This window comes from Crocuta crocuta, unplaced genomic scaffold (assembly GCF_008692635.1).
Source record: "Crocuta crocuta isolate KB4526 unplaced genomic scaffold, BGI_CrCroc_1.0 scaffold124, whole genome shotgun sequence".
Lineage (NCBI taxonomy): Eukaryota > Metazoa > Chordata > Mammalia > Carnivora > Hyaenidae > Crocuta > Crocuta crocuta.
In genome coordinates this window covers 10,808,094-10,833,607 of record NW_027551573.1, presented here as the reverse complement: position 1 = coordinate 10,833,607, position 25,514 = coordinate 10,808,094, and the positions used below count along the sequence as shown (strand labels likewise).

The 25,514-nt window shown below is 35.5% G+C and overlaps 1 protein-coding gene across 1 annotated transcript in view; it reads right to left on the bottom strand.

Moving 5' to 3' along the window:
* The window catches only part of ITFG1 (integrin alpha FG-GAP repeat containing 1), a 273,114-nt gene that overhangs the window by 128,547 nt on the left and 119,053 nt on the right, over positions 1–25,514 (bottom strand). Inside the window, exons 9-10 of the mRNA XM_077751420.1 lie at positions 14,739–14,833; positions 6,661–6,833 (exon numbers count right to left, since the gene is read on the bottom strand). Coding sequence (XP_077607546.1) covers positions 6,661–6,833; positions 14,739–14,833 — 268 coding nt within the window. The remainder of the gene's footprint in view (positions 1–6,660; positions 6,834–14,738; positions 14,834–25,514) is intronic.

The window sequence follows — 25,514 nt, the reverse complement described above, 5'->3', positions numbered from 1 at the left end:
TGAATGCCTAATATAATATATAATTAAATGAGATTATATTATACCCCAAATCTCAATACTACAATCTCTAGATGCTGTAAATTTAAATACTGTAAATACATGCTTAGAGGAGTAAAAATCTGTTACCAAGAAATTAAAGATTAAAATAAAGGCTTAACTCAATAAAGCATTTTGTAATTTTCTCTTGCATGCATATTATCTTATTTTGACAACTTCTCTGTAACTCAGCACAAGTATTTGCTTCATTTCACAGATGAGGAAACGATAATCCAAAGTCCAGATTCTAAAATAAATCTTTTTCATCACATGTAATTCTCATCCTGTGTGCCCTGCTGCTATACTGCCTGGTCTATATTTGGTATGTTTGCAAATTGTGGATACTGAGGATGAAAAGTCTGAATTGAGCCTCCTCTCTGTAAAAAAACAGCCCAACTTTTCAAAATTATATTTAGATTTAATTTAATGTTGAAGATACAAAGACAATGGGTAACAACGTTAATATATTTTTTCATTACATATTCTTTGACTGTCCCTTTCTCTTTGCTCATGAAGAAAATGAGAAAAGGTGATAGATTTACACAAAAAGAGCTTACTACCACAGACCTTTTTTTTGTTTTCTTTAATTAATGTGTAACAACAATGCAAACAGTGACACGTTATAGTATTTAATCTATCAGCCTTGTGGAAAAAAGCCTGCATATAGAAGACCTGGAAAAACCTGGAAAACTTTAAGTTATTTTTAAAAGTCAATAGAAGAAACAATTCCATCTTTAGTTAAAATAGTTGACCTGCAAGAGATAATTTTGAGACTACTGCTCTCTAAATAATATGCTGTGTTTTGAAAGACTCCAATCTGATTAAACTACATAGATTTTTAAAAAATTTTAAAAAATTTAAATTATATGCTTAGGTTGATATGTTTTAACTTAAATATTTTAAATTTCTAATACATAAATTTTGGTTTAGGAGTTGTGGTTCAAAATTAGCCATCAGTTCTTTCCATGACAATATAAATCACTGTGGAATTTATACGTCAGATGTTACCTAGCTGTTACTGGTCTTCTGGAACTAAAGTCAACATTCATGTTGTTGATAGTCTAGTTATATATATATATATGTAAGTATATAATATATATATGTAATATATATATTTAAAGTTTATTTATTTTGAGAGAGAGAGAGAGTGAGAGAAGAGAGAGCGCAAGTGCAGCATAGGAGCAGAAGGAGAGGGAAAGACAGAGAGAATCCCAGGCAGGCTCTGCACTGTCATCATGGAGCTTGAGGTGGGGCTTGAACACATGAAATGTGAGATCATGACCTGAGCTGAAATCAAGATTAAGACACTTAAACCGACTGAGCCACTAAAGTGCCTGATGATGCTTTAAATAGTCTAGTTTAAATATAGCCTTCTTAGTAAGGTAAACTTGAGAGGCAAAAGATGAAGGAGTGGTATCTCATACAGTCCTCACAAGAAACTAGTAGAGGATGTAAAAACATACTTATTTTATAGATTTGAAGATAGACAGATAGGATAAATACCATGCTGAAGAAAACAGAACTCCTAAGTGGCACCACTAACATTTAACCTGGAATCCAAAGTCCCTGGTCTTGTCTTTTTTTACTAAGGTGTTTTTAGAATTAAACTTTTCTTTTAAACTTAGTGATATATAATGTAGTGGAAGAAGTGTATATTTTACTTCTTCTTTTATTAATATATCTGACTGCAAGTACATACATAACAGAGAAGTCCAAATCTAAGTCCTTTCTTATTCATGGCCTAATAGGAGAGGCATTTTCCATTCTGTCATCCTGAGAAATGGATTCCATACTGCCAGTTTCTACCACCATTAGTCTAATTGATATGGCTAGTAAGAATTAAAAAAAAAAAAATAGAGGAGTTCAAAATCGTCCATGTTACTGCTCTTTTGAAGGACACTGTTACTTTTCCTTAGAGGTCATGAAACTGTGGCTACTTTTCTAGTAAGGGAGCTGATTTAAATGAAATAAAATGGATTTAAGTATATTATTCCTAGCACCTCCCAACCATTTATAAAAGTTAATTGTATATATGCTGATGATTCAACCACTAAAAAGCTTAATTTACTCTATAACAGTATAATTTTATGCAAAAACAAAGTTAGCAGTGTACTCATCAATTATATAGGAACTACTTATTGGAATTTATCTTGGTAGTAATCCTGTGTAAGTAATAAAATTTATCAACACAGTCTGTCTGGAAAGACTACCATATACATTCATACATCATTCACTACACTTTGAAATTAATTATGTGTGCTGCCCTGTACTTATAAAATGATGCTCCTGATACACTGTCAGTCATATTTTATGAGCTGTTTTCATAGTGGTGATTAATGATCTGTATTAATTAACCTCAAATTCTGTCCTATTCATTTCTGTAATGAAGGTAGTCAGTTGAGCCAAATATTTTTCTAGAAATCAGCACACAAAAATATAAAAAATGTGAGGGGTTGAGGATGAATAACAAAAGACAGATCTAGAAGATCCTGTATTTGTCCTAACATATGCTTTAGAAAAAATGAACAAGCAAACAAGAAAGAGTCAAGAGACTCAAAGAAAAGATGTAAATAACAAAAAGAAATTTAACAAGGAGAGAGATCCAACATGGCAGCGAAGTAGGGGGTCCAGAAGTTCCGAACATTGAATTCCAAGAGTCTGTGCTACAGAGTGACAAAGACATCTCCAGAGGCCCACAGGGACAACCTGGTGGACCACAGGTGCGTGATTGTGAAGTGGTAGAGATAAAATGGGCTGCAAAGGCACAGATAGGAGGGATCCCCTTTTGTGGAGACAAATGGAAGAGAAAGAGAGGCTGGGGAAGCATAGGACTGTATCTGGATAAGAGAAAAACCAGGGACTGGACAGACAAAGATCCAATCTCTAATTTCAGGGCTTTCTCCGAACTGGGCCAGCTGCCCTGGTCGTGCACCTGGGGAAGGAGGGGCCAGCCCTGGGCTTCGTAACTAGTTTAGAGGCACAGTGCACAGTGGGAGAAAGCAATTCGACAACAAAATGAAACAAAAGGCATCAGAATTGGCAAAGATGAAGTCAAACTTTCACTTTTCAAGATGACATGATACTCTACATGAAAAACCCGAAAGACTCCACCAAAAGTCTGCTAGAACTGATCCATGAATTCAACAAAGTAACAGGGTACAAAATCAACCTACAGAAAAGGTTGAATTTCTATACAACAATAATGAAGCAACAGGAAGAGAAATCAAGAAACTGATCCCATTTACAACTGTGCCAAAACCCATAAAATACCTACGAATACACCTAACCAAAGATGTAAAAGATCTATATGATGAAAACTATAGAAAACTTAGGAAAGAAATTGAAGAAGACACAAAGAAATGGAACAACATTCCATGATCATGGATTAGAAGAATAAATATTGTTAAAATGTCAATACTAGCCAAAGGAATCTACACATTCAATGCATTCTCAATCAAAATTGCATCAGCATTCTTCTCAAAGCTAGAACAAACAATCCTAAAATTTGTATGGAACCACAAAAGACCCTGAATAGCCAAACTAATATTGAAGAAGAAAACCAAAACAGGAGGTATCACCATCCCAGACTTTAGCCTCTACTACAAAGCTGTAATCATCAAGACAGTATGGTATTGGCACAAAAACAGACACATAGACCAATGGAACAGAATAGAGAACCCAGGGGGCGCCTGGGTGGTTCAGTCGGTTAAGCGTCCGACTTCGGCTTAGGTCATGATCTCGCGGTTTGTGGGCTTGAGCCCTGTGTTGGGCTCTGTGCTGACAGCTAGCTCAGAGCCTAGAGCCTGTTTCAGATTCTGTGTCTCCCTCTCTCTCTGATCCTTCCCTGCTCATGCTGTCTCTCTCTCAGAAATAAATAAAAAAGAAAAAAAAAAGAAAAGAACCCAGAATTGGACCCACAAATGTACAGCCAGCTAATCTTTGACAAAGCAGGAAAGAGTATCCAATGGAAAAAAGACAGTTTCTTTAGCAAATGGTGCTGGGAGAACTGAGAGCAACATGCAGAAGAATAAAGCTAGACCACTTTCTTACACCATACACAAAAATAAACTCAAAACGGATGAAGGACCTGAATGTGAGACAGGAAACCATCAAAACCCTAGAGAAGAAAGCAGGAAAGAACTTCCTTGACCTCTGCTGCACCAATTTCTTACTCGACACATCTCCAAATGAGAGGGAATCAAAAGCAAAAATGAACTATTGGGACCTCATCAAGATAAAAATCTTCTGCACTGTAAAGGAAATAATCAACAAAACTAAAAGGCAACCGACAGAATGGGAAAAGATAGTTGCAAATGACATATCAGATAAAGGGTTAGTATCCAAAATCTATACAGAATTTACCAAACTCCATGCCTGAAAAACAAATAATCCAGTGAAGACATGGGCAGAAAACATGAACAGCCATTTTTTCCAAAGAAGATATCCGGATGGCTGACAGACACATGAAAAGATCATCAACATCACTCATCATCAGAGAAATACAAATCAAAACCACACTGAGACACCACCTCACACCAGTTGGAGTGGCTAAAATTAACATATTAGGGAACAACAGATGCTGGTGAGGATGTGGAGAATGGGAACGCCCTTGCACTGTTGGAGGGAATGCAAACTGGTGCAGCTGGAGATTCCTTAAAAAATTAAAAATAGAACTCCCCTATGACCCAGCAATAACACTATTAGGAATTTATTTAAAGGATACAGGAGTGCTGATGCATAGGGGCACACTTACCACCATGTTTATAGCAGCACTTTTAACAATAGCCAAATTATATGGAAAGAGCCTAAATGTCCATCAACTGATGAATGGATAAAGAAAATGTGGTTTAAATTTTATATATACAATGGAATACTACTTGGAAATGAGAAAGAATGAAATCATGCCATTTGCGGCAATGTGGATAGAACTGGAAGGTATTATATTAAGTGAAATAAGTCAGTCAGAAAAAGACACATACCATGTTTTCACTCATATGTGGATCTTGAGAAACTTAACAGAGTACCACAGGGGAGGGGAAGGGAAAAAAACAGTTACAAACAGAGAGGGAGGGAGGCAAACCAAAAGAGACTCTCAAATACAGAGAACAATCTGAGAGTTGATGGGGGGCACAGGGAAAGGGGAAAATGGGTGATAGACATTGAGGAGGGCACTTATTGGGATGAGCCCTGGGTGCTGTATGTAAGCACTGAACCACTGGAGTCTACCCCAAAAAACCAAGAGCACACTTTACACACTGTATGCTAGCCAATTTGACAATAAATTATATTAAAAAGAAAGTTTTCAGATATGGACAGTCAGAAAGGCTCCTTATATTCTCACTGATAGAATTATTTGATAATGTATCTAGAAAAATAATATATGAATCAGAGAAAGATGGAACACACCATATTCAATGGTGATCAAAGAAACTAGTAAACTTTGTAGCTAAGTATAAATAATTATAGCAACAAATATTATAACAAGTAATTAAATAAATGGTGATGATATCACTAAATAGGGAGTCAGTGTGGTGGGGAATGAAAGAACTGAATGCGTGCTAAAAATTCTTTAAGTATTATTGTATCTTTAGTAGTTCATTTAAAAATAAAATTTAAATATATATACTAAACATTTAAGTGTAACCACTACTACAGAAATAAAATTGGTAATATATAAACCATGTTAGGAACAACAAAAGAAGAAATGTTTAAATGATCCAACAGAAGAGAGAAAAGAAGGGGTAAAAATAAGAAAAAAACATAATGAATACAGACCATAAAATGTCAGGAACAGACCAAACATGTGTAACCACAAAATATTATTAAATAATTAAAATAACAGACACTTACACATGGAACTTACATTACGCCATGCAGTGTTTTAAGTCCTTTGCATATGTTAACTCATTTGTTCTTCACAATAACCTCATGAAGTAGGTACTATTATTATAATCAGTAACATATTAAAACCAAGACACAGGTCAATAGTTGCCATGAATCTAGGTTTTATCCACTAAATTGTATTGCTTTCAATGGATTATATTCTCCTATTAAAAGACAAAGAGTCGGGGCACCTGGGTGGCTCAGTCGGTTAAGTGTCCAACTTCAGCTTAGGTCATGATCTCATGGTTTGTGGGTTCGAGCCCTGCGTTGGGCTCTGTGTTGACAGCCAGCTCAGAGCCTGGAGCCTGTTTCAGATTCTGTGTCTCCCTCTCTCTCTGACCCTCCCCTGCTCATGCTGTTTCTATCACTCTCTCAAAAATAAGTAAAACGTTAAAAAACTTCAACAAATTACAAATGCTTTTTTGACAAAAGTAAATTCACACAGGAAGAACTGTCATGCACACTATGTCTCCCAAAAAATTTTGGGCCTTTTAACAATAACGTTTGGTTGAATAAAAAATGGGCTTTGTATTTTAGATAAGATGTTCGTCGTCGTTCTATAGTAGATGGAAAACATCAGGTATTCTAAGCAACTGGTGATTCAGGTAAAGTGTAAAGAAACAGGAACTAAGCTCAGAATGTTCCTTATTTGAGGCATTTTACCAAATTTAGGTGCTACTCAGTTAACAAAGTATCAAAGTACACATATTTTTACAGATATTTCTCACTTAATTTCCATACCTTCCAGATGTATTCTTCAGTATGGCAAGAGCATCTGGATAGCCATCCATGTTGTAGTCTCCAATATGAAGGGTAATTGGAATTGGTATTTCTGTTGGTCGTTGTTCATGCACAAATGGCACAAAGCCCCAGAGTGTGCCCTTGTTGCTGAACTCCTGTAGAACTGGAACCCACTATGAAATAAGAGGTAAAAGATCAGATTTTACAGTTACTTGAGAAAAAAAATTTCAGCATTTGCAAAACAAATGATCCATTAAAAATCCTCAAGATAAGCATCATCTTTCTACAACTTCTTTATCTCTACAATATGCTGGGTATTATAATTTACTTTTAAGAACAGAAATTGACACTCTGAAAAAGTAAAGTTCCCCTTTAAAATTCATCACTAGTTGAGAGGGGAGGGGCCAACATGGTGGAGAAATGTAGGGATCCATACTTCCTGCGTCTCTTAAAGAAGGGCTGAAGCCAAAGGACTTTGAACCTCAAGAGTCTGGAAGGAAGAGACTGAGCCTACCAGAGAGAAACTCAGATATCCTAAAGGGCCCATAGGGCTATGTCAAGGAACAAATTAAAGCATTCCTGGTGGAGAGTCCAAAACATCACTACGAGTAGGAAAATAAAATAACCAAAGTCACAACAACAGAGACCAAGTTACACTCTCGAAAAAACACCTCCTGAATGGCCAGACCCTGGACAGTGTATGACTCTCCTTTAATATAGAAGTGCTTGCAGGAGCCGAGCACATAAAAAGCTTTTAAAACTCATAAGGGGCAGAAAACTACCCAAAATGGCAAAACGGGAGAATTCTCCTCAAAAGAAATCCCAGGAAGAAATGACAGCTAAAGAATTGGTCAAAACAGATATAAGCAACATAATGGAACAAGAACTTCAAATAGTAGTCATAAAATTAATCACTGGGCTTGAAAAAACAGCATAGACTACAGCAGAGACCCTATTGCTGCAAATATCAAGGATCTTAAAAATAGAATGAATTAAAAAATGTTAAATGAGGTGCAAAATAAAATGGAGGTGGCCAAAGTGTGGATTGAAGAGAAAGAGGAGAGAATAGGTGAATTAGAAGATAAAGTTATGGGAAAAGAGAAAGCTGAGAAAAAGAGAGATTAAAAAAATCCAGGAGTATGAAGGGAGAATCAGAGAACTAAGTGATGTAATCAAACAGAACAATATCCATATCATAGGAATTCCACAAGATGAAGAAGAGAGAGTGGAAGGAGCTGAAGTGGGTACTTGAACAAATCAGAACTGAGAACTTCCCCAGCCTGGGGAAGAAAACAGACATTGAAACCCAAAAGGCACAGAGAACTCCCCTCAGACGTAACTCGAATCGATCTTCTGCACAACATATCATAGTGAAACTGGCAAAATACAAGGATAAAGAGAGAACTCTGAAAGCAGCTAGGGACAAACGGGCCTTAACACACAAAGGGAGATACATAAGGGTAGTAGCAGAACTATCTACTGAAACCTGGGAGGCCAGAAAGGAATGGTGGGAAATCTGCAATGTGATGAACAGGAAAAATATGCAGCCAAGAACCTTTCACTGAGCAAGCCTGTCATTCAGAATAGAAGGAGGGATAAAGGTTTTCCCAAATAGACAAAAACTAAAGGAATTCAACACTACTAAACCATAGAGATCCTAAGGGGAACTCTATGAGGGAAATGTCGTAAGGAAAACAAAGTACCAAAGACACGACTACAAGCATGAAGCCTACAGATAACACAATGACTTTAAATGCATATTTTTCAATAATAACACAGAATGTAAATGGACTAAATGCTCCAATCAAAAGACAAGGGTAGCAGAATGGATAAATAAACAAAGTCCATCTATTTGCTGTCTACAAGAGACTCATTTTAGACCTGAGAACGCCTACAGATTGAAAGTGACAGGATGGAGAACTATCTATCATGCTACTAGAAGTCAAAAGAAAGCTGGAGTAGCCATACTTATATCAGTTAGACCAGACTTTAAAATAAAAGCTGTAACAAGCGATGAAGAAGGGCATTCTATAATAATTAAAGGGTTTATCCATCAGGAAGAACTAACAATTATAAATGTCTAGGCACCGAATTCAAAAGCACCCCAATACATAAAACAATCACAAACACAAGCAATCTTATTGATAAGAATGTGGTAATTGTAGGGGACTTTAATACTCCACTTACAGCAATGGATAGATTGACTAGACAGAAAATCACTAAAGAAACAATGGACTTGAATGACCCATTGGACCAGATGGATCTGACAGATATATTTAGAACTCTGCATCCTGAGGCCATGGAATTCACTTTCTTCTCAAGTACACATGGCACATTCTCCAAGATAGATCACAGACTGGGACATAAAGCAGTCCTCAATAAATATAAAAGAATTGAGATCATACCATGCACACTTTCAGATCACAATGCTATGAACTTGAAATCAACCACATGAAGAAGTCTAGAAAACCTCCAAAAACATGGAGGTTAAAGAACACCCTACTAAAGAAAAAATGGACCAATCAGGCAATTAGAGAAGAAATTAAAAAATATATGGAAACAAATGAAAATGAGAATACAACAATCCAAACTCTATGGGATGCGGCAAAGGCAGTCCTAAGAGGAAAGTATATTGCACTCTAGGCCTATTTCAAGAAATTAGAAAAAGCACTAATATAAAATCTAACAGTGCACATAAAGGAACTAGAGGGAGAGCAACAAGAGCACCCCAAACCCAGTAGGAGAAGAGAAATAAACAATATAGAATCCAAAAAACCAGTTGAACAGATCAATGAAACCAAAAGCTGGTTTTTTGAAAAAAATAAACAAAATTGGTAAACTTCTAGCCAGGCTTCTCAAAAAGAAAAGAGAGAGGACCCATATAGACAAAATCACAAATGAAAATGGATTTATTGNGCAGTCCTAAGAGGAAAGTATATTGCACTCTAGGCCTATTTCAAGAAATTAGAAAAAGCACTAATATAAAATCTAACAGTGCACATAAAGGAACTAGAGGGAGAGCAACAAGAGCACCCCAAACCCAGTAGGAGAAGAGAAATAAACAATATAGAATCCAAAAAACCAGTTGAACAGATCAATGAAACCAAAAGCTGGTTTTTTGAAAAAAATAAACAAAATTGGTAAACTTCTAGCCAGGCTTCTCAAAAAGAAAAGAGAGAGGACCCATATAGACAAAATCACAAATGAAAATGGATTTATTGCAACCAACCCGTCAGAAATACAAGCAATTATCAGGGAATACTATGAAAAATTATATGACAACGAACTGGGCAACCTGGAAAAAATGGACAAATTTCTAAACACCCAGACATTACCAAAACTCAAAGGAAAGAAATAGAAAATTTGAACAGACCCATAACTAGTGAAGAAATTGAATCAGTTATCAAAAATCTCCCAACAAATAAGAGTCCTGAACCAGATCGTTTCCCTGGGAAATTCTATACAGACATTTAAAACAGAGTTAATATCTATGCTTCTCAAGCTGTTCCAAAAAATAGAAATGGAAGGAAAACTTCTGGACTCACTCATTCAGCATTAGTTTGATTCTCAAACCAGACAGACACCTAGCAGAAAGAGGACTGTAGGCCAATATCCCTGATGAAAATGGATACAAAAATTCTCAACAAGATACTAGCAAATGAATTTAACAGCATATAAAAAGAATTATTCACCATGATCCAGTGGGATTCATTCCTGGGGTGCAGCACTGGTTCAATATTTGAAAGTCAATCAATGTGAGACATCACATTAATAAAAGAAAAGAACCATATGATCCTATCAATACAGAAAAAGCATTTGACAAAATACAACATCCTTTCTTAATAAAAATCCTCAAGAAAGTCAGAAGAAACATGCTTAAACATCATAAAAGTCATTTATGAAAAGCCCATAGCTAATATCATCCTCAATGGGGAAAAACTGAGAGCCTTCCCTCTGAGATCAGGACATGACAGGGATGTCCACTCTCACCACTGTTGTTTAACATAGTGCTGGAAGTCCTAGCATCAGCAGTCCGACAACAAAAGGAAATAAAAGGCATCAGAATTGGCAAAGATGAAGTCAAACTTTCACTTTTCAAGATGACATGATATTCTACATGGAAAACCCGAAAGACTCCACCAAAAGTCTGCTAGAACTGATCCATGAATTCAAGACCCAGGAATTCAGCAAAGTCGCAGGGTACAAAATCAACCTACAGAAAAGGTTGAATTTCTATACAACAATAATGAAGCAACAGAAAGAGAAATCAAGAAACTGATCCCATTTACAACTGTACCCAAAAACCATAATACCTACGAATACACCTGACCAAAGATGTAAAAGATCTATATGATGAAAATGATAGAAAACTTAGGAAGGAAATTGAAGAAGACACAAAGAAATGGAACAACATTCCATGCTCACGGATTAGAAGAATAAATACTGTTAAAATGTCAATACTAGCCAAAGGAATCTACACATTCAATGCATTCCCAATCAAAAATGCATCAGCATTCTTCTCAAAGCTAGAACAAACAATCCTAAAATTTGTATGGAACCACAAAAGATCCTGAATAGCCAAACTAATATTGAAGAAGAAAACCAGAACAGGAGGTATCACCATCCCAGACTTTAGCCTCTACTACAAAGCTGTAATCATCAAGACAGTATGGTACTGGTACAAAAACAGACACATAAACCAATGGAACAGAATAGAGAACCCAGAACTGGACCCACAGATATGGCCAACTAATCTTTGACAAAGCAGGAAAGAGTATCCAATGGAAAAAAGAGTCTCCTTAGCAAATGGTGCTGGGAGAACTGGACAGCAACATGCAAAAGAATAAAACTAGACCACTTTCTTACACCATACACAAAAATAAACTCAAAACAGATGAAGGACCTGAATATGAGGTCAAACCATCAAAACCCTAGAGGAGAAAACAGGAAACAACTTTCTTGACCTCAGCTGCACCAATTTCTTACTTGACACATCTCCAAACGCAAGGGAATCAAAAACAAAAATGAACTATTGGGACCTCATCAAGATAAAAATTTTCTGCACTGCAAAGGAAACAATCAACAAAACTAAAAGGCAACCGACAGAATGGGAAAACATATTTGCAAATGACATATCAGATTAAGGACTAGTATCCAAAATCTATAAGGAACTCACCAAACTCCACACCCCCGAAAAAAATAATCCAGTGAAGAAATGGGCAGAGACACGAATAGACACCTTTCCAAAGAAGACAGTCAGAGGGCCAACAGACACCAAAACAATGTACAATGTCACTCATCATCAGCATATACAAATTAAAACCACACTCAATCCACCTCACGCTACTCAGAATGGCTAAAATGAACAAATCAGGAGACTATAGATGCTGGCAAGGATGTGGAGAAATGGGAACCCTCTTGCACTGTTGGTGGGAATGCAAACTGTTGCAGCTGCTCTGGAAATCAGTGTGGAGGTTCTTTAAAAACCTAAAAATAGAACTCCCCTATGACCCAGGAATAGCTCTGCTAGGAATTTACCCAAGGGATACAGAAGTGCTGATTCATAGGGGTGCATGTACCCAATGTTTATAGCAGCACTTTCAACAGTAGCCAAATTATGGAAAGAGCCTGTATGTCTATTAACTGACTAACAGATAAAGATGATGTGGTTTATATACACAATGAATACTACTGGGCAATGAGAAAGAATGAAATCATGCCCTTTGCAGCAACGTGAATAGAACTGGAGGGTATTAATTTAAGTCAAATAAGTCAGATAGAGAAAGACAGATACCACATTTTCACTCATATGTGGATCTTGAGAAACTCAACAGAAGACCACTGGAAAGGGGAAGTGGTTAAAAAAAAAGTTACAAAGAGGGAGGGAGGCAAATCATAGGAGACTGGAATACTGAGAACAAACTGAAGGTTGCTGGGGGTGGGGGATATGGGAAAGTGGGGGATGGGCATTGAGTAAGGCACTAGTTGGGATGAGCACTGGGCGTTGTATGTAAACAGATTTGACAATAAATTATATTTAAAAAAAGAAAATAATGAAATTTATCACTAGTTATTTTTCCTTGAACTGGTACATAGAGCCTTTGAAAGTTTTTCACAAAATCACAGACTCTTAGATTTGAACTGATGCTGATTCCTATAGTTGAATCCCCCATTTTAAACATGTGTTGAGTGGACATGTAATCTCAAATGAATGTTTTATTTTTAAATTACAGCAAACTGTAATATCATCTAATACTGATGTCCTTTCAGGAGAACCAGTTTAGGAAGAAAGCTAGAAGATGATGGAGTCTCCCTTGTTCCCTTGCTTTGCCTCTTATACATGATGATGACTTCAGTTACCATCTTCAGAGCCAAGAGCTCTGAGGCTTTCCTAATAACACTAGCACCAACCCTGAAGAAGCTCTGCCTGCCCAGGGGGGTGAGCTTCGTCACCAAAATGGCTGGAAGCTACATTTTTCATACACTGTTTATTTCTATCCTGATTACAGTGAAGAGAACAGAGAGAATAGGTTGATTTCAAAAAGAGCTTTCGGGAATCCATTTCTCTCTTGAATGCCCCCATCTTTACTTTTAATAACCTAATGCACACTAAAATCTGAAGAGTGGAAATCATACCATTAAAATTATAAATATGCCCATAATTAGTTAAAAGTATAAAATACTGGCACATACTCTGGATATGTGCAAATAGGTGCAGCTGGCTTGAAGTGCCAGCAGGCCAAACATGCCTAAATATGTTTTTATTTTTTTATGTTTTCTTTCAAGCAGGTGACTCTTTATGTGTCTCTAAGTCAAACTATATTAAAAATGGCTTCTTGGAAAGGGTTTAGTACATAGGGTATCCCAAACATTTTCTAGGTTTTCCAAAGAAATCATAATTTGCCAAAAAGAAAAAAAACAGCTAATAAAAGACCATATTTATAGAAAACTATTTAAAAAATCTTATTTACATCTTTAATTAATTTTTCAATCTTGCCTAAAAGCAAAAAAACTATTATGTTTTGATGATTCACTTAACTTTGAAAAAAAATAGTTTGTTTTACTTTGGAAGAAGATAGGAAATTTCACAAAATACCAAGCTACCACAAATTTCAGAAATGTTTGGCAGACTATTAATGAGGATCAAAGATTCCTATTAAGGTAAACGTATTAAGGTCTAAAAAGTAAAAAGATTTTTTTATTTCTATGACCTCCTTATGAGTCGCCAAAGAGCTGTGACATTTATCTTCCCAAAGAGAGATTACTGTATAATTTGAAAATATTCTTACAGTAGTTTCTCACTTGAAGCCAGGCTATTTAATTACTGTGTTTACTTACACCTATGAACCACTGATTAGGTGTTATTTGACTTCATGTTTTCAGTAATTCAAAACTTAAAAAAGTTTAATATAATGAAACTCCTGGGTGTAGTAAATGCTTTTAGACTGTTGACCGAAGATTTTTCTTTATTGTCTTAGGATAAAATGTGATTTCCTACGTAAAAGGGCAATAAAAGTCAGTATGTTATTCTATCATTTATTACCTTAAAAACAAAGCCAATTAATTCTACTACTATATTACTGGCTTTCTTTTTTCTAGTGCTATCAATATGAAAAAATTCTCAATGTTACAACCTATCATTCCCACATTAATCTTCTGCTATGACTATCAGATCTAAATTGTTTATATACAGTAAGCTACAGGTAAAAAGTCAGCATGAGAATGAAACAGATTTATAAACCAAAAGTAAAGACAAGATTAGCCTTGAAAACAGATATGATGGTGTTTTCCATAATCTTTTATTATAGTTTCAGTGCATTTTAACCATATTTCCAGCCTATAAAATGCTAATGGATAATTTAATTACAGGAACAATAATAGGTTTTCTTCACCAGAAATGATTATAACAGTTCTTTCCCCCCTCAAAAAGATTTATATGCCTTTCATTAAATTAAAATGAAGAAGTGAATAATTTATATTTGGTTTCTCTGTTATGATTCTGCAGATACTTTTTCAGATCTCTGAAGATTTTCTGCAAGAAGATAACTCTACTGACATTAAAAAATAAGCTGATATACCTGCTTTGTTCCAGATCTTGCTAAGTAAATGACACTTTTCTGGCAGTTTTTATCTTCACAGCCTGGCAGTAAGTGATCCATGTGTCCATCTCCATCTGCCAAAAGAAACTTCAAGAGTTCATTAACAGCTACAAAATAAAGTGTGCTTGTACAGCAGATTACATTTCCTATTTGTTCAAAGTCTGTATCAATCTGGATAAATAGAAGAGTTTGACAAATGACTTTGTAATAAATGTGATTCAATTACTCTGGCCCTTGCTATCTATTACCTGGATTGTATCTTGCTTTATTTTTTAAAATTTTATTTATTTATTCTTGAGAGAGAGAGAGAGGGAGAAAGAGGGAGAGAGAGAACATTAGCAGGAAAGGAGCAGAGAGAGAGAGGGAAAGAGAGAATCCCAAGCAGGGGACTCTGTGCTCTGTCTGCACTGTCAGTGCAGAGTGTGATGTGGGGCTCAAACCCATAATCTGTGAGTTCATGACCTGAGCTGAAGTCAAGAGCCAGACGCCTAAGCAACGAAGCCACTCAGTGCCCCTGGATTGTATCTTGCTTTAAACTGCTCACTCTAATGTAGTTAAAAATGTATCCAGTGTTGGAAAAAGATTCCATTTCAGGCTTCAATGTTAAAATCATCAACTTTTAAACAACGTGGTTTTTGACTTATTTACATAAGTATCATTGCTGCCATAGGGGAAAAACAAACATGTCAATAGTAACTCATTATTTATTGGCGTAAATGTGTCTTTACGCATACTCTTAAGTGTCTTTTATATAGTATGAACTTCAGTTTAAGAGTTGTAAAGCTCTTTGCCCCCTGGTTTCTAAAAAGCACCAATACATTTTTATCAATTAAAAAGGCAAATGAAGAGAATATAGATATCATTTCTGGGTGACTGGTTAAAAAGCTGCACAATGTTTTGAATAGACCTTCAGAAATAAGGTTACTAGGGCACCTGGGTGGCTCAGTCGGTTGAGCATCTGACTTCAGCTCAGTTTATGATCTTGTGGTTTGTGGGTTCAAGCCCCATGGGTTGTGTGTTGACAGAACAGAGCCTGGAACTTGCTGGATTCTGTGCCTCCCTCTCTCTCGGACTCCCCCCACACTTGTGTTCTCTCTCTCTCAAAAATGAATATTAAAAAAAAAAAAAGAAATGAGATTACTAAGGAGCCTCTCTCCTATCTACTGCCCCTTACCTGATGGGAGTTTATTGGAGTACTGATTTTGATGATCTAGAGTTAAATCTCTATAGTGACATGCACAGTGGAATAGTCATTTAGATTTTAAATTTTGTGTTGCTTTATTCACTGATTTATTTGCTATGGTTTAACATCCAGCGTGTCTGAAGTAAGTACCTTCGGATGGAAGGAGATAATAAGGATTAACAATAAAGAAATATTCATCCTTGTGTAGGCTTACATATTAAGAGAAATAAAGAATTTTACAAGCCTATCAAGACTTCAGGAATATATTCACAAAGGAAAAAATAATTTTAGGCTGGATGTGTTGAAAATCTAGCCAATGGAAACTGACCTCAGCAAGGAAAAAGGCACAGCATAGTGGAAAATAAATTTCTTTCATTTAATTTCATGGTTTAATTATTTATGATTCTTATGATTAATATCATTTGTGATAATAAACCCTTACACAGATTAAAATATTAAATAAAATAGTTTAATTGATAATGGAAGGTATGGAGAATATCTGTGATTTGACAGTGTACAGATTTTGGATTATGGAGAAAGAAGCTGAGAGAAAGAGATATAACTCTAGACAGAAATACTTGGAAAGGAGAAAGCTTTCTAAGGGCATAAACACCTATCATGGTTTAAAAATAAATAAAAAACAGCTAGCTAAGTAAGAATGAGTTAAGTGTAACATACGATTTATAAGTAGGTTCTAGTAATATCATCGACATCAATAAAAGCTAAACCATTTTATCGCAAATTAATGGGGGACTAATTAGAAGACCATCACCAACTCTCTGCCCTTCACTTTTACCCAATTGCAAAATACTCAGATTAGATTCTGATTCATACTTTTATTTTCCCCTAGTTGGTCTTTCTTCCAAGTAGTTTCCTATTTCCTACAAGTATTTCAACCATGACTTAGCTGATATTGAATGCTGGCAGATAACTATCTAATAAACATAAACTCAAGTGGTAACTCATAATTATACCTTTTAATATAAATTATCAGCAACAGTTTATAGATATGGTCATAGAAGTTGAGAACTTAATCAGAGAATGCTTCTTGTGCCTAAGTGCTACTTTTTGATATTTAGGGGAAGTAACAGAAAAGCATTCTGAGAATCCAACTTCAAACCCAGAGGAAAGTTTTCTTTCATAAAGGAAACAAACATTTAAATCTCACATTTCACTTTTCTGCAGGGTTAAAAAATTTTTTTATTTGAAAGTAATTTAAACTTAAAATTATAATAATGTTCATGGAATGTCTATGAACCCTCTAACCAGATATGCCTATTGTTAACATTTTACCCCATTTGTTTTATAATTTGTATGCTCTATGAAATCAATCTTCTGTTGAACTACATACATAATTACATACGTTATGGCCCTTTACCCCTAAATACTTTAGTGTTTGTTTCCTAGGGAAAACAGATATTCTCTTACATAACCACAGTAGTTATCAGTTCATCAATTCACACAAATACTTTATCTAATATATTACCTATATTCCAATTTTATCCTTTGACCAATGTCTTTTTATAGCATTTTTGCCTCCTGTCTAACACAGGATCCAATCTAGGGATAGGACTTGCATTTTATTTATTTATTTGTTCGTTTATTTATTTATTTACTTACTTACTTAGTGCATGAGTGCAAAAGCCAGGGAGGGGCAGAGAGAGGGAGCAAGAATCCTAAACAGGCTTTGTATTATCAGCTCAGAGCCTGATGGGGGCTAGAACTCACCAAACGTGAGATCATGACCTGAGCTGAAATCAAGAGTCAGATGCTTAACCGACTGAACCACCCAGGCACCTCTGCATTTAGTTAACCTCCTTTAATCTAGACTATTTCCATAGCTGCTGTCTTTCATAATCTGCATATCTTTTTTATCTCAGACTCTAGTACCATTTTACTTAAAAAAAAACAACACACCACACTTTGATATTACTTTAAGTTTTGTATGTAGGGAAGAAAATAGTTTCAGAAAAATACATTTTACGTGAATCCCCAAGACTAGGAACTAGTACTGATTTAAGCAAATTCCCTAAGAATAATGTGATTTTGAATAGGCTATGAAGTCATGGTGATGGAGGTTCTAGTCTGTGAACTGGACACATTCTTTAAAAAAAATTCTTTTTAACGTTTCTTCATTTTTTGGACAGAGAGAGCGAGAGTGAGAGAGAGCTCACGTGCCTGAGTGGGGGAGGGGCAGAGAGAGAGGGAGACACAGAATCTGAAGCAGGCTCCAGGCTCTGAGCTGTCAGCACAGAGCCTGACACGGGGCTCTATATATCATGACCTGAGCCTACCTTAGCTGCTTAACCACCTAAGCTACCTAGGTGCCCCAACTTGGATAGATTCTTTAAAAAAGTCCCAGTAATTAGTAACTTTGTACTTCCCTCTCCCCAGGACTTACAGTACACTACATATCTCAAGTTTTCTTGAAGGCTAACATCACTTCTCAAAGACTCAATAGAAAATATAACAGAAGGAATGGTATTTTGATTACATTATTTTATAAACTGCAGTATAAAAATTGACCTTTGGAATAGTTAACCTCTAGAGACTACACTGCACATTGAACACATGTTAATTTCCATTTGATGTTGACCTTAGCTAATTTTCAAATGAAATTCTCCCTTAAAAACAGAGAAGTAACTTACTGAAATAAGTTTAATGACTCGAACCAATTTTCTGAGAAATTTTAACTTTAAAACCAAAAAGACACTAAAATTAAGTTACTGTTTTCATAAAGATGGATAATGAACTTTTATATAATAATTTTTGTTTTTCATTAAGCAGAGGATTAAGAAGATATAGATAAAAAAGGGTAACATATATATTACTTATTTCCTTAAACATATATAATTAAGTCTCTTAAAGTTAATTGACCTTTGGTATCATTTAAACACATTACAATTCATTGTTCTGGCTCCAGATCACATATTACCTATCCAACATCGAACAGCACAGTTTCTCTAAAGCAGTGATTCTCAAAGTGGCGTCTCAGTCACCACAGCTTCAGTATCACCTGGAAACTTGTCAGAAATGTGAAATCTTAAGCCCCTATCCAGATCTAATGGATCAGAACCTCAGAGAGTGGGGCCCGGGAACCTGTGTTTTCATACACCTTATTGTTGATACGGATGCATGGGAACGTGTGGGAACCACGGCTCTGAGGCATTTACAATGATCTCTCAGGGATACCTGGGGGGTGCTACATGGATCCCTACTTCTGTCTTGAATAAACTCTTCTTGCTAATCAAATTCCATTACCGCCCCCCGCCTTTTTTTTTTTTTTTTTTTTAGTGTTTATTTGATTTTGAGGGAGAGACAGAGCACGGGGTGGGGGTGGGGGGCAGACACAGAATCCGAAGCAGGCTTCAGACTGAGCTGTCAGCACAGAGCCCAAAGCGGGGCTCAAACCCAGGCACTGTGGGATCAATTATGACCTGAGCTGAAGTCAGATGCTCAACCAACTAAGCCACCCAGGTGCCCCTCCATTATCCCGTTAGGACTCAGTCTGTATCCCCTTCTCGGGAGCTTTGCTCCATCTAGCCTCTTGGGACTGAGTCCAGCTCATCTTCTACAAATTCTTGTGTCTTTTGGGCAGGTCAACTCATTACAGCAACAAAACAATTACCACTACATAAAATAGCTGTTTTCTGTGAATGTCTTCCCACTCCGTGACAGTGTGTGGAAATTTTAATATAATGGGAAGAAGGCAGAACCAAGATTAGACAGATTTGATTTTTAACCTGGCTTAGCTCCTAATAAGTAATTTGCCATGTAATTTTGGGAAAGAAATGGGAACACAATTTTTAAAACATTAGGACTTTTTGNGGGCAGAGAAAGAGGGAGACACAGAATCTGAAACAGGCTCCAGGCTCTGAGCTGTTATCACAGAGCCCAATGCAGGGCTCAAACTCACAGTGAGCTCATGACCTGAGCTGAAGTCGGATGCTCAACTGACTGAGCCACCAAGGTGCCCTTGTGTATCCTTTATCTATGCATATACATATACTATATATAATTCTGTACAAAAGACAGTAGTCTACATAGTTTTCAACACCTTGAAAAGATATCGTTGAGATCTTTGCACACTGATGAATTTGTATGTGCCTCGTATGTGACATAGCATTACGTTATATGAATATACTCAATATAACCAATTCTCTCCTGATGAGAAGACACTAGGTTGTTTATGACCTTTTGATTAGAATCCAACAATGAATAATTTGGTACTTACATTACCTCATCTTCTGAGGTTTTATCTGTAATATAAATTCCTAAATTGGAAATTACTGTTTCAATAGTTATAATGAACTGAAAGTTTTTATTTTAATCTCCATAAAGGAGTAGTTCTCAAACTTTTTAGTATCAAGAATCCTTTAAACTCTTAAAAACTGAGGACCCCAACAAGTTTTGTTTATGTGAGTTATATCTATGGATTATTTATATATTAGAAATTAAAACTGAGGAATTTAAATATTAAGTAAAAAATAACCATAAATCTACACGTGAGCATAAATAACATTATCATGAAAAATAACTACTGTACTTTTCAAAACAAAAACATTTTGCAAGAAAAGTGGCATTACTCAGCCTAATGGAAAAAAGTTGGATTTTCATGCTACTTTTGTTCTCAATCTGTTATTTTGATTGACAAACGTGAAAACATATACTTGGGGGGTGCCAGGGTGGCTCAGTCAGTTAAGCATCTGATTTTGGCTCAGGTCATGATCTCATGGTTCATGGGTTTGAGCCCCGCGTCAGGCTCTGTGCTGACAGCCAGCTCAGAGCCTGGAGCCTGTTTCTGATTCCATGTCTCCCTCTCTCTCTGAGCCTCCCCTGCTCACGCTCTCTCTCTCTCTCTCTCTCAGAAAAAAACAAACATATACTTGGAAGAGTATTTCAATAGTTTTTATCAGGAAACTCTGGATATTCTTTCATACTACCACAAAAATTCAACAAGTAATAATTTCTTAAAGGTTAGTTGCAATGAAGAATCTAGAGCCATAGCAACGAAGTTTTACGATTGTTAATTTAAATCTAGCAATTTATTTTGCATTTTGAATGGATATTTTACCATTGCATGACTTTGTAAAACCACTATCAAACATTTAGAAGATACTGATTCACTGAGTTATGTAGATTTTCCAAATGTTAAAACATTTCATTGTATAATATCAACAATTCCCATTTGTCAATATTACCATAAATCTCATCAAAAAAGTCTTCAGGAATTGGGAAGCTGTCAGGTCATGGTAGCAGATTAAAATTTTCTAAAAATCCCAATTTTTGCTTGAAACATTAAATTTTTTATTTATTTATTTTTCTTTCTCTTTTTCTTTCTTTCATTGTTATTTTATTTTATTTTTTCATTTTTTTTTTGGAGAAATATACCAATGCCTGTATTTTTTTTTTTTTTTGCTTTTACATTTTTTTTTTTACAAATGGTTTATTGTCAAATTAGTTTCCACATAACACTCAGTGCTCATCCCCAAAGTGCCCTCCTCCATGCCCATCCCCCCTCCCCCCCACATCCATCAGTCCTCAGTTTTTGTCAGCATTCAAGAGTCTCTCATGGTTTGCCTCTCTCCCTTTCCCCCACCATTTCCGCCCTTCTTCTCCCCCTTGTTCCTCCATCAAGTTCCTCCTAATCCTCCTATACGTGCAAACATATGATATTTGTCCTTCTCTGCCTGACTTATTTCGCTCAGCATAACACCCTCTAGGTCCATCCATGTTGCTACACATGGCCAGATTTCATTGTTTCTCATTGCCATGTAGTATTCCATGGTATAGATAAACCACATCTTCTTGATCCATTCATCTGTTGATGGACACTTAGGCTCTTTCCATGTTTTAGCTATTGTGGAGAGTGCTGCTATGAACATTGGGGTACATGTGCTCCTATGCATCAGCATTTCTGTATCCCTTGGGTAAATTCCTAGCAGTGCTATTGCTGGGTCATAGGGGAGTTCTATTGTTAGTTTCCTGAGGAACCTCCACACTGTTGAAACATTAAATTTTATCGTTGGTACTTTCCTGTCAGTTGTTGCCTTAAAATGATGAGTTCATTTTGTTCATTTTAGAGAAAATGTCTACCAAACCCCAAATGTGAATAACCATAGGTTTGTCAGTTGTTCAAGTAAAAAATAGTGTTACATTAAAAAAAAAAAAAAAGTGGTTAGTTCAGCTAACAATCCAATCACCCCAGTGCTTTTCATCAAGACAACCACCTTCCTTACTCTGTAAAGCAAAAAAGTTTTATGAATTAATTTCCCAACAAAGACTATTAAAAAGATGTGTATTTAAGAGTTAAGATCTAATAAAATTATGAGTGTTTGCTTGCTTTATGAAAAAAATTCTTAAAAAAAATTTTTTTTAACAAATATTTATGTTTGAGAGAGACAGAGCAAGTGGGGGGTGGGGTAGAGAGAAAGGGAGACAGAATCTGAAGCAGGCTCTAGGCTGAGCTGTCAGCACAGAGCCTGACGTGGGGCTTGAACTCATAGACTGCAAGATCATGACCTGAGCCAAAGTTGGATGCTTAACCGACTGAGCCACCAAGAGGCCCCAAAAACATTCTTAAATAAAACTATTTCCTTGTTCCTTCTCATTCTTTAGTTTAACACTGTGAATTTATGATGGATGGTGAAGAATACTTTCCTTTTTCTTAAATTATTTTTTTAAATGTTTATTTTTGAGAGAGACAGAATGTGAGCAGGGAAGGGGCAGGGAGAGAGGGAGACAGAACCCCAAAGTTGGATGCTTAACCAACTGAGCCACCCAGGTGGCCCAACTTTTAGTTTTCTTATTAATAATGTTGTTGGTCTTTTCTTGCCAATTTGCAGGAGTCCATTCTACCTTAAGAAAATTATTCTTCTGTTTGTGATTTATTAATATTTTTCTTTGTAGCATCTACGTTTGCTTATAAGTTAGAAGACCTTTTAAATTCATAGTACTTGGGGACATTATTTTTGCTTTTAAGTCTTTGATTCACCTAGAATTTATTCTGGCTTAAGCTGTGAGTTATGATCCAACTGTACTTTTTTAACAGAAGAATATATCCAGTTGTCTCACACCACTTACTGAATGATCCAGTTTTCAGGAAACTCATTATCTCTGTATTCTTTATCTTTATCTGTCAAATGACCAAAAGGAACATAATTTGTCTACCACCTGCAGTCATCATTGGGAGGATTAAATGTGGGTCAAAGAATTTGGGAAATATTGTAAAACAGTAAAGAACCACAAAGGAGTATATGATCCCTATATATCCCCTCTATCACAGTGAGCTGCTATACATACTTAGGACAGCAGTATACTGTGCTTATAAGGTAGGCAACAGAGTAAAAAAATGCATAACTCCTAGAAGGACTACTTTTTCCTTTAGAGTTCTCACTTCTAGGAACCACTTAATGCTTCTAGTAGGAAACACTGAAACATTTGGTCATGAAAAATGAAAGTAACAATTTAGGATTTGATGAATTTTATTCCATAGATGGAGAAAAAAAATGTAAGTAGAATCACTGAATATTTAGATTTATAACCTGGAACTCTGAGTTCAGTAACAAAAATAAATCAGTAATTTCTGAGTTACAGAGCAGAACATGTCACGACAGCTCAAACAGGGAATAAGTCAAAATGACTCTTTCCACCATCTGGAAAATTTACTCATGGATGGCTATAGCATGCACAGGATATAAATACCACAAGTCATACAACTAATTAATGGTAGAAGGTTCTAAATGGAATTCAAGGGTTTAACTTTTACTATGGGCAATTGAAGGCTGAGAGATTTCTACACAGGGTTTTTAAATTTGCATTTATTGCTAAAATAGACCAAGAATATAAGTAGAAGTAACAGCTTTCCCATCACATTTGTCAAGATACATGTGAGACATATGAAAGATAATGTATTCACATATTAAACTACATTTTTTGTGATTATTAATAAAAATCTAGAAATATACATGCTAAAATAAAAAAACCACTTACAAAAAATCTATTTCCTTTTTACTTCCATTGTAATATATGAAGCTTATCACTGTATATTTTTCAGAACACATCATTAACATTAGAGAAATAACTGACACAGAAATAAATTGAATCTGATACAAAATCTATGACAATATAATAGCCAGATTTGATTTTTTAAGGAAATAAAAAGTAGATTTTTAAATTAAATGATGGGGGGCACCTTGGTGGCGTAGTTGGTTAAGCATCTGACTCTTGATTTTGGTACAGGTCATGATCTCATGGTTTGTGGGATTGAGCACCATGTCCAGCTCTGCATGGACAGTGTGGAAGACTGCTTGGGATTCTTTTTCTCCCTCTCTCTCTCTCTGCCTCTTACCCCCACATGCCTGCTCCCTCTCAAAATAAATAAATATTTTAAAAAATGATAAATTGTTTTAAAAAAGAGGGTATGAATGAAAACATTTGATTTCTTTAGCTTTAAAAATGCTCATAAATCAAACTATAACAATGAGAAACAGTCACTATATTACTTAAAAACTCAAGAGGAAAAAAAGAATATTATCACATATATCATGTCAACGGTATAAACTTAATTTATTCAAAATATTCATTTTTAAATGACATAAATGACAAAGTTATGAATGCACACATCAGTTTACTTAATTTTATTTCAGACACTAAATAGCATACAGGTTGATTTTTAATTATGTTCATATAAACCTAGTATTAATATACTTATGTGATTGAAGATGAATCTATAAAGTACCAGGGCCTTAACAGAGATCCACTGATAAGAAACACGTATTATCAAAGAATATGAAATTGATCAAAACAGAAAAATTATAATTGTTTAAGATGCTGCTAGTTACTCTCACACATGGTAATGCTCAAAAGCATGAGGTGGGACCAAAAATATACAAAGTTCACCAAATTTGCTTTAAAGTGTAGGCTTTGTTGACTAGCTAGTCATGAAATAGGACTTTCATAATGACTGAGTTTTTTTTTTGTCAATTCTATTATTTGTTCCTATTGAAAGGATAACATTTTTTGTTGTCCTTTCAATAGCTAAATATCTATCAGGCTCCAATAATGTCTGCAAGATACTTATCTGCTGATGCTTTCTGATTTGCTGAATATATTGATTCTTTGACTACCATGTTTTCATGATTTTTTTCCTTATTAAGAATTTTATAAAAGTCACGACCTATTCCACTTCCTGTTCTGAGTTTCCCCTGCTCTACTATGTGAATAGAGGTAAAAACAACTGTTTTTTTGAGTAGGAGGTAATAGAGTAAAGAGGACTAATTCCAGGCCAGTTACCAGTAGGTAGTGGAAATGTGTCTTTAATATTCTGGATGGCAATGGCTTTATTTCACTTTCTGAAGCTGGGAGAAGAGAGAGGAACGTTCAACCAGGTAATTTTTAAGATTCTTAGGATTAAATCTAAAACTCTATTATTTTATACTAATTGTCAAATATGCTGTGAAATTATAATTCTTTTATCATTTATTATCAAAAATGAATACTATGTGTTTATTTAGCTACATATGGACATAGTAAAAATTTTCCATAATATTCATGATCATATAAATATATGA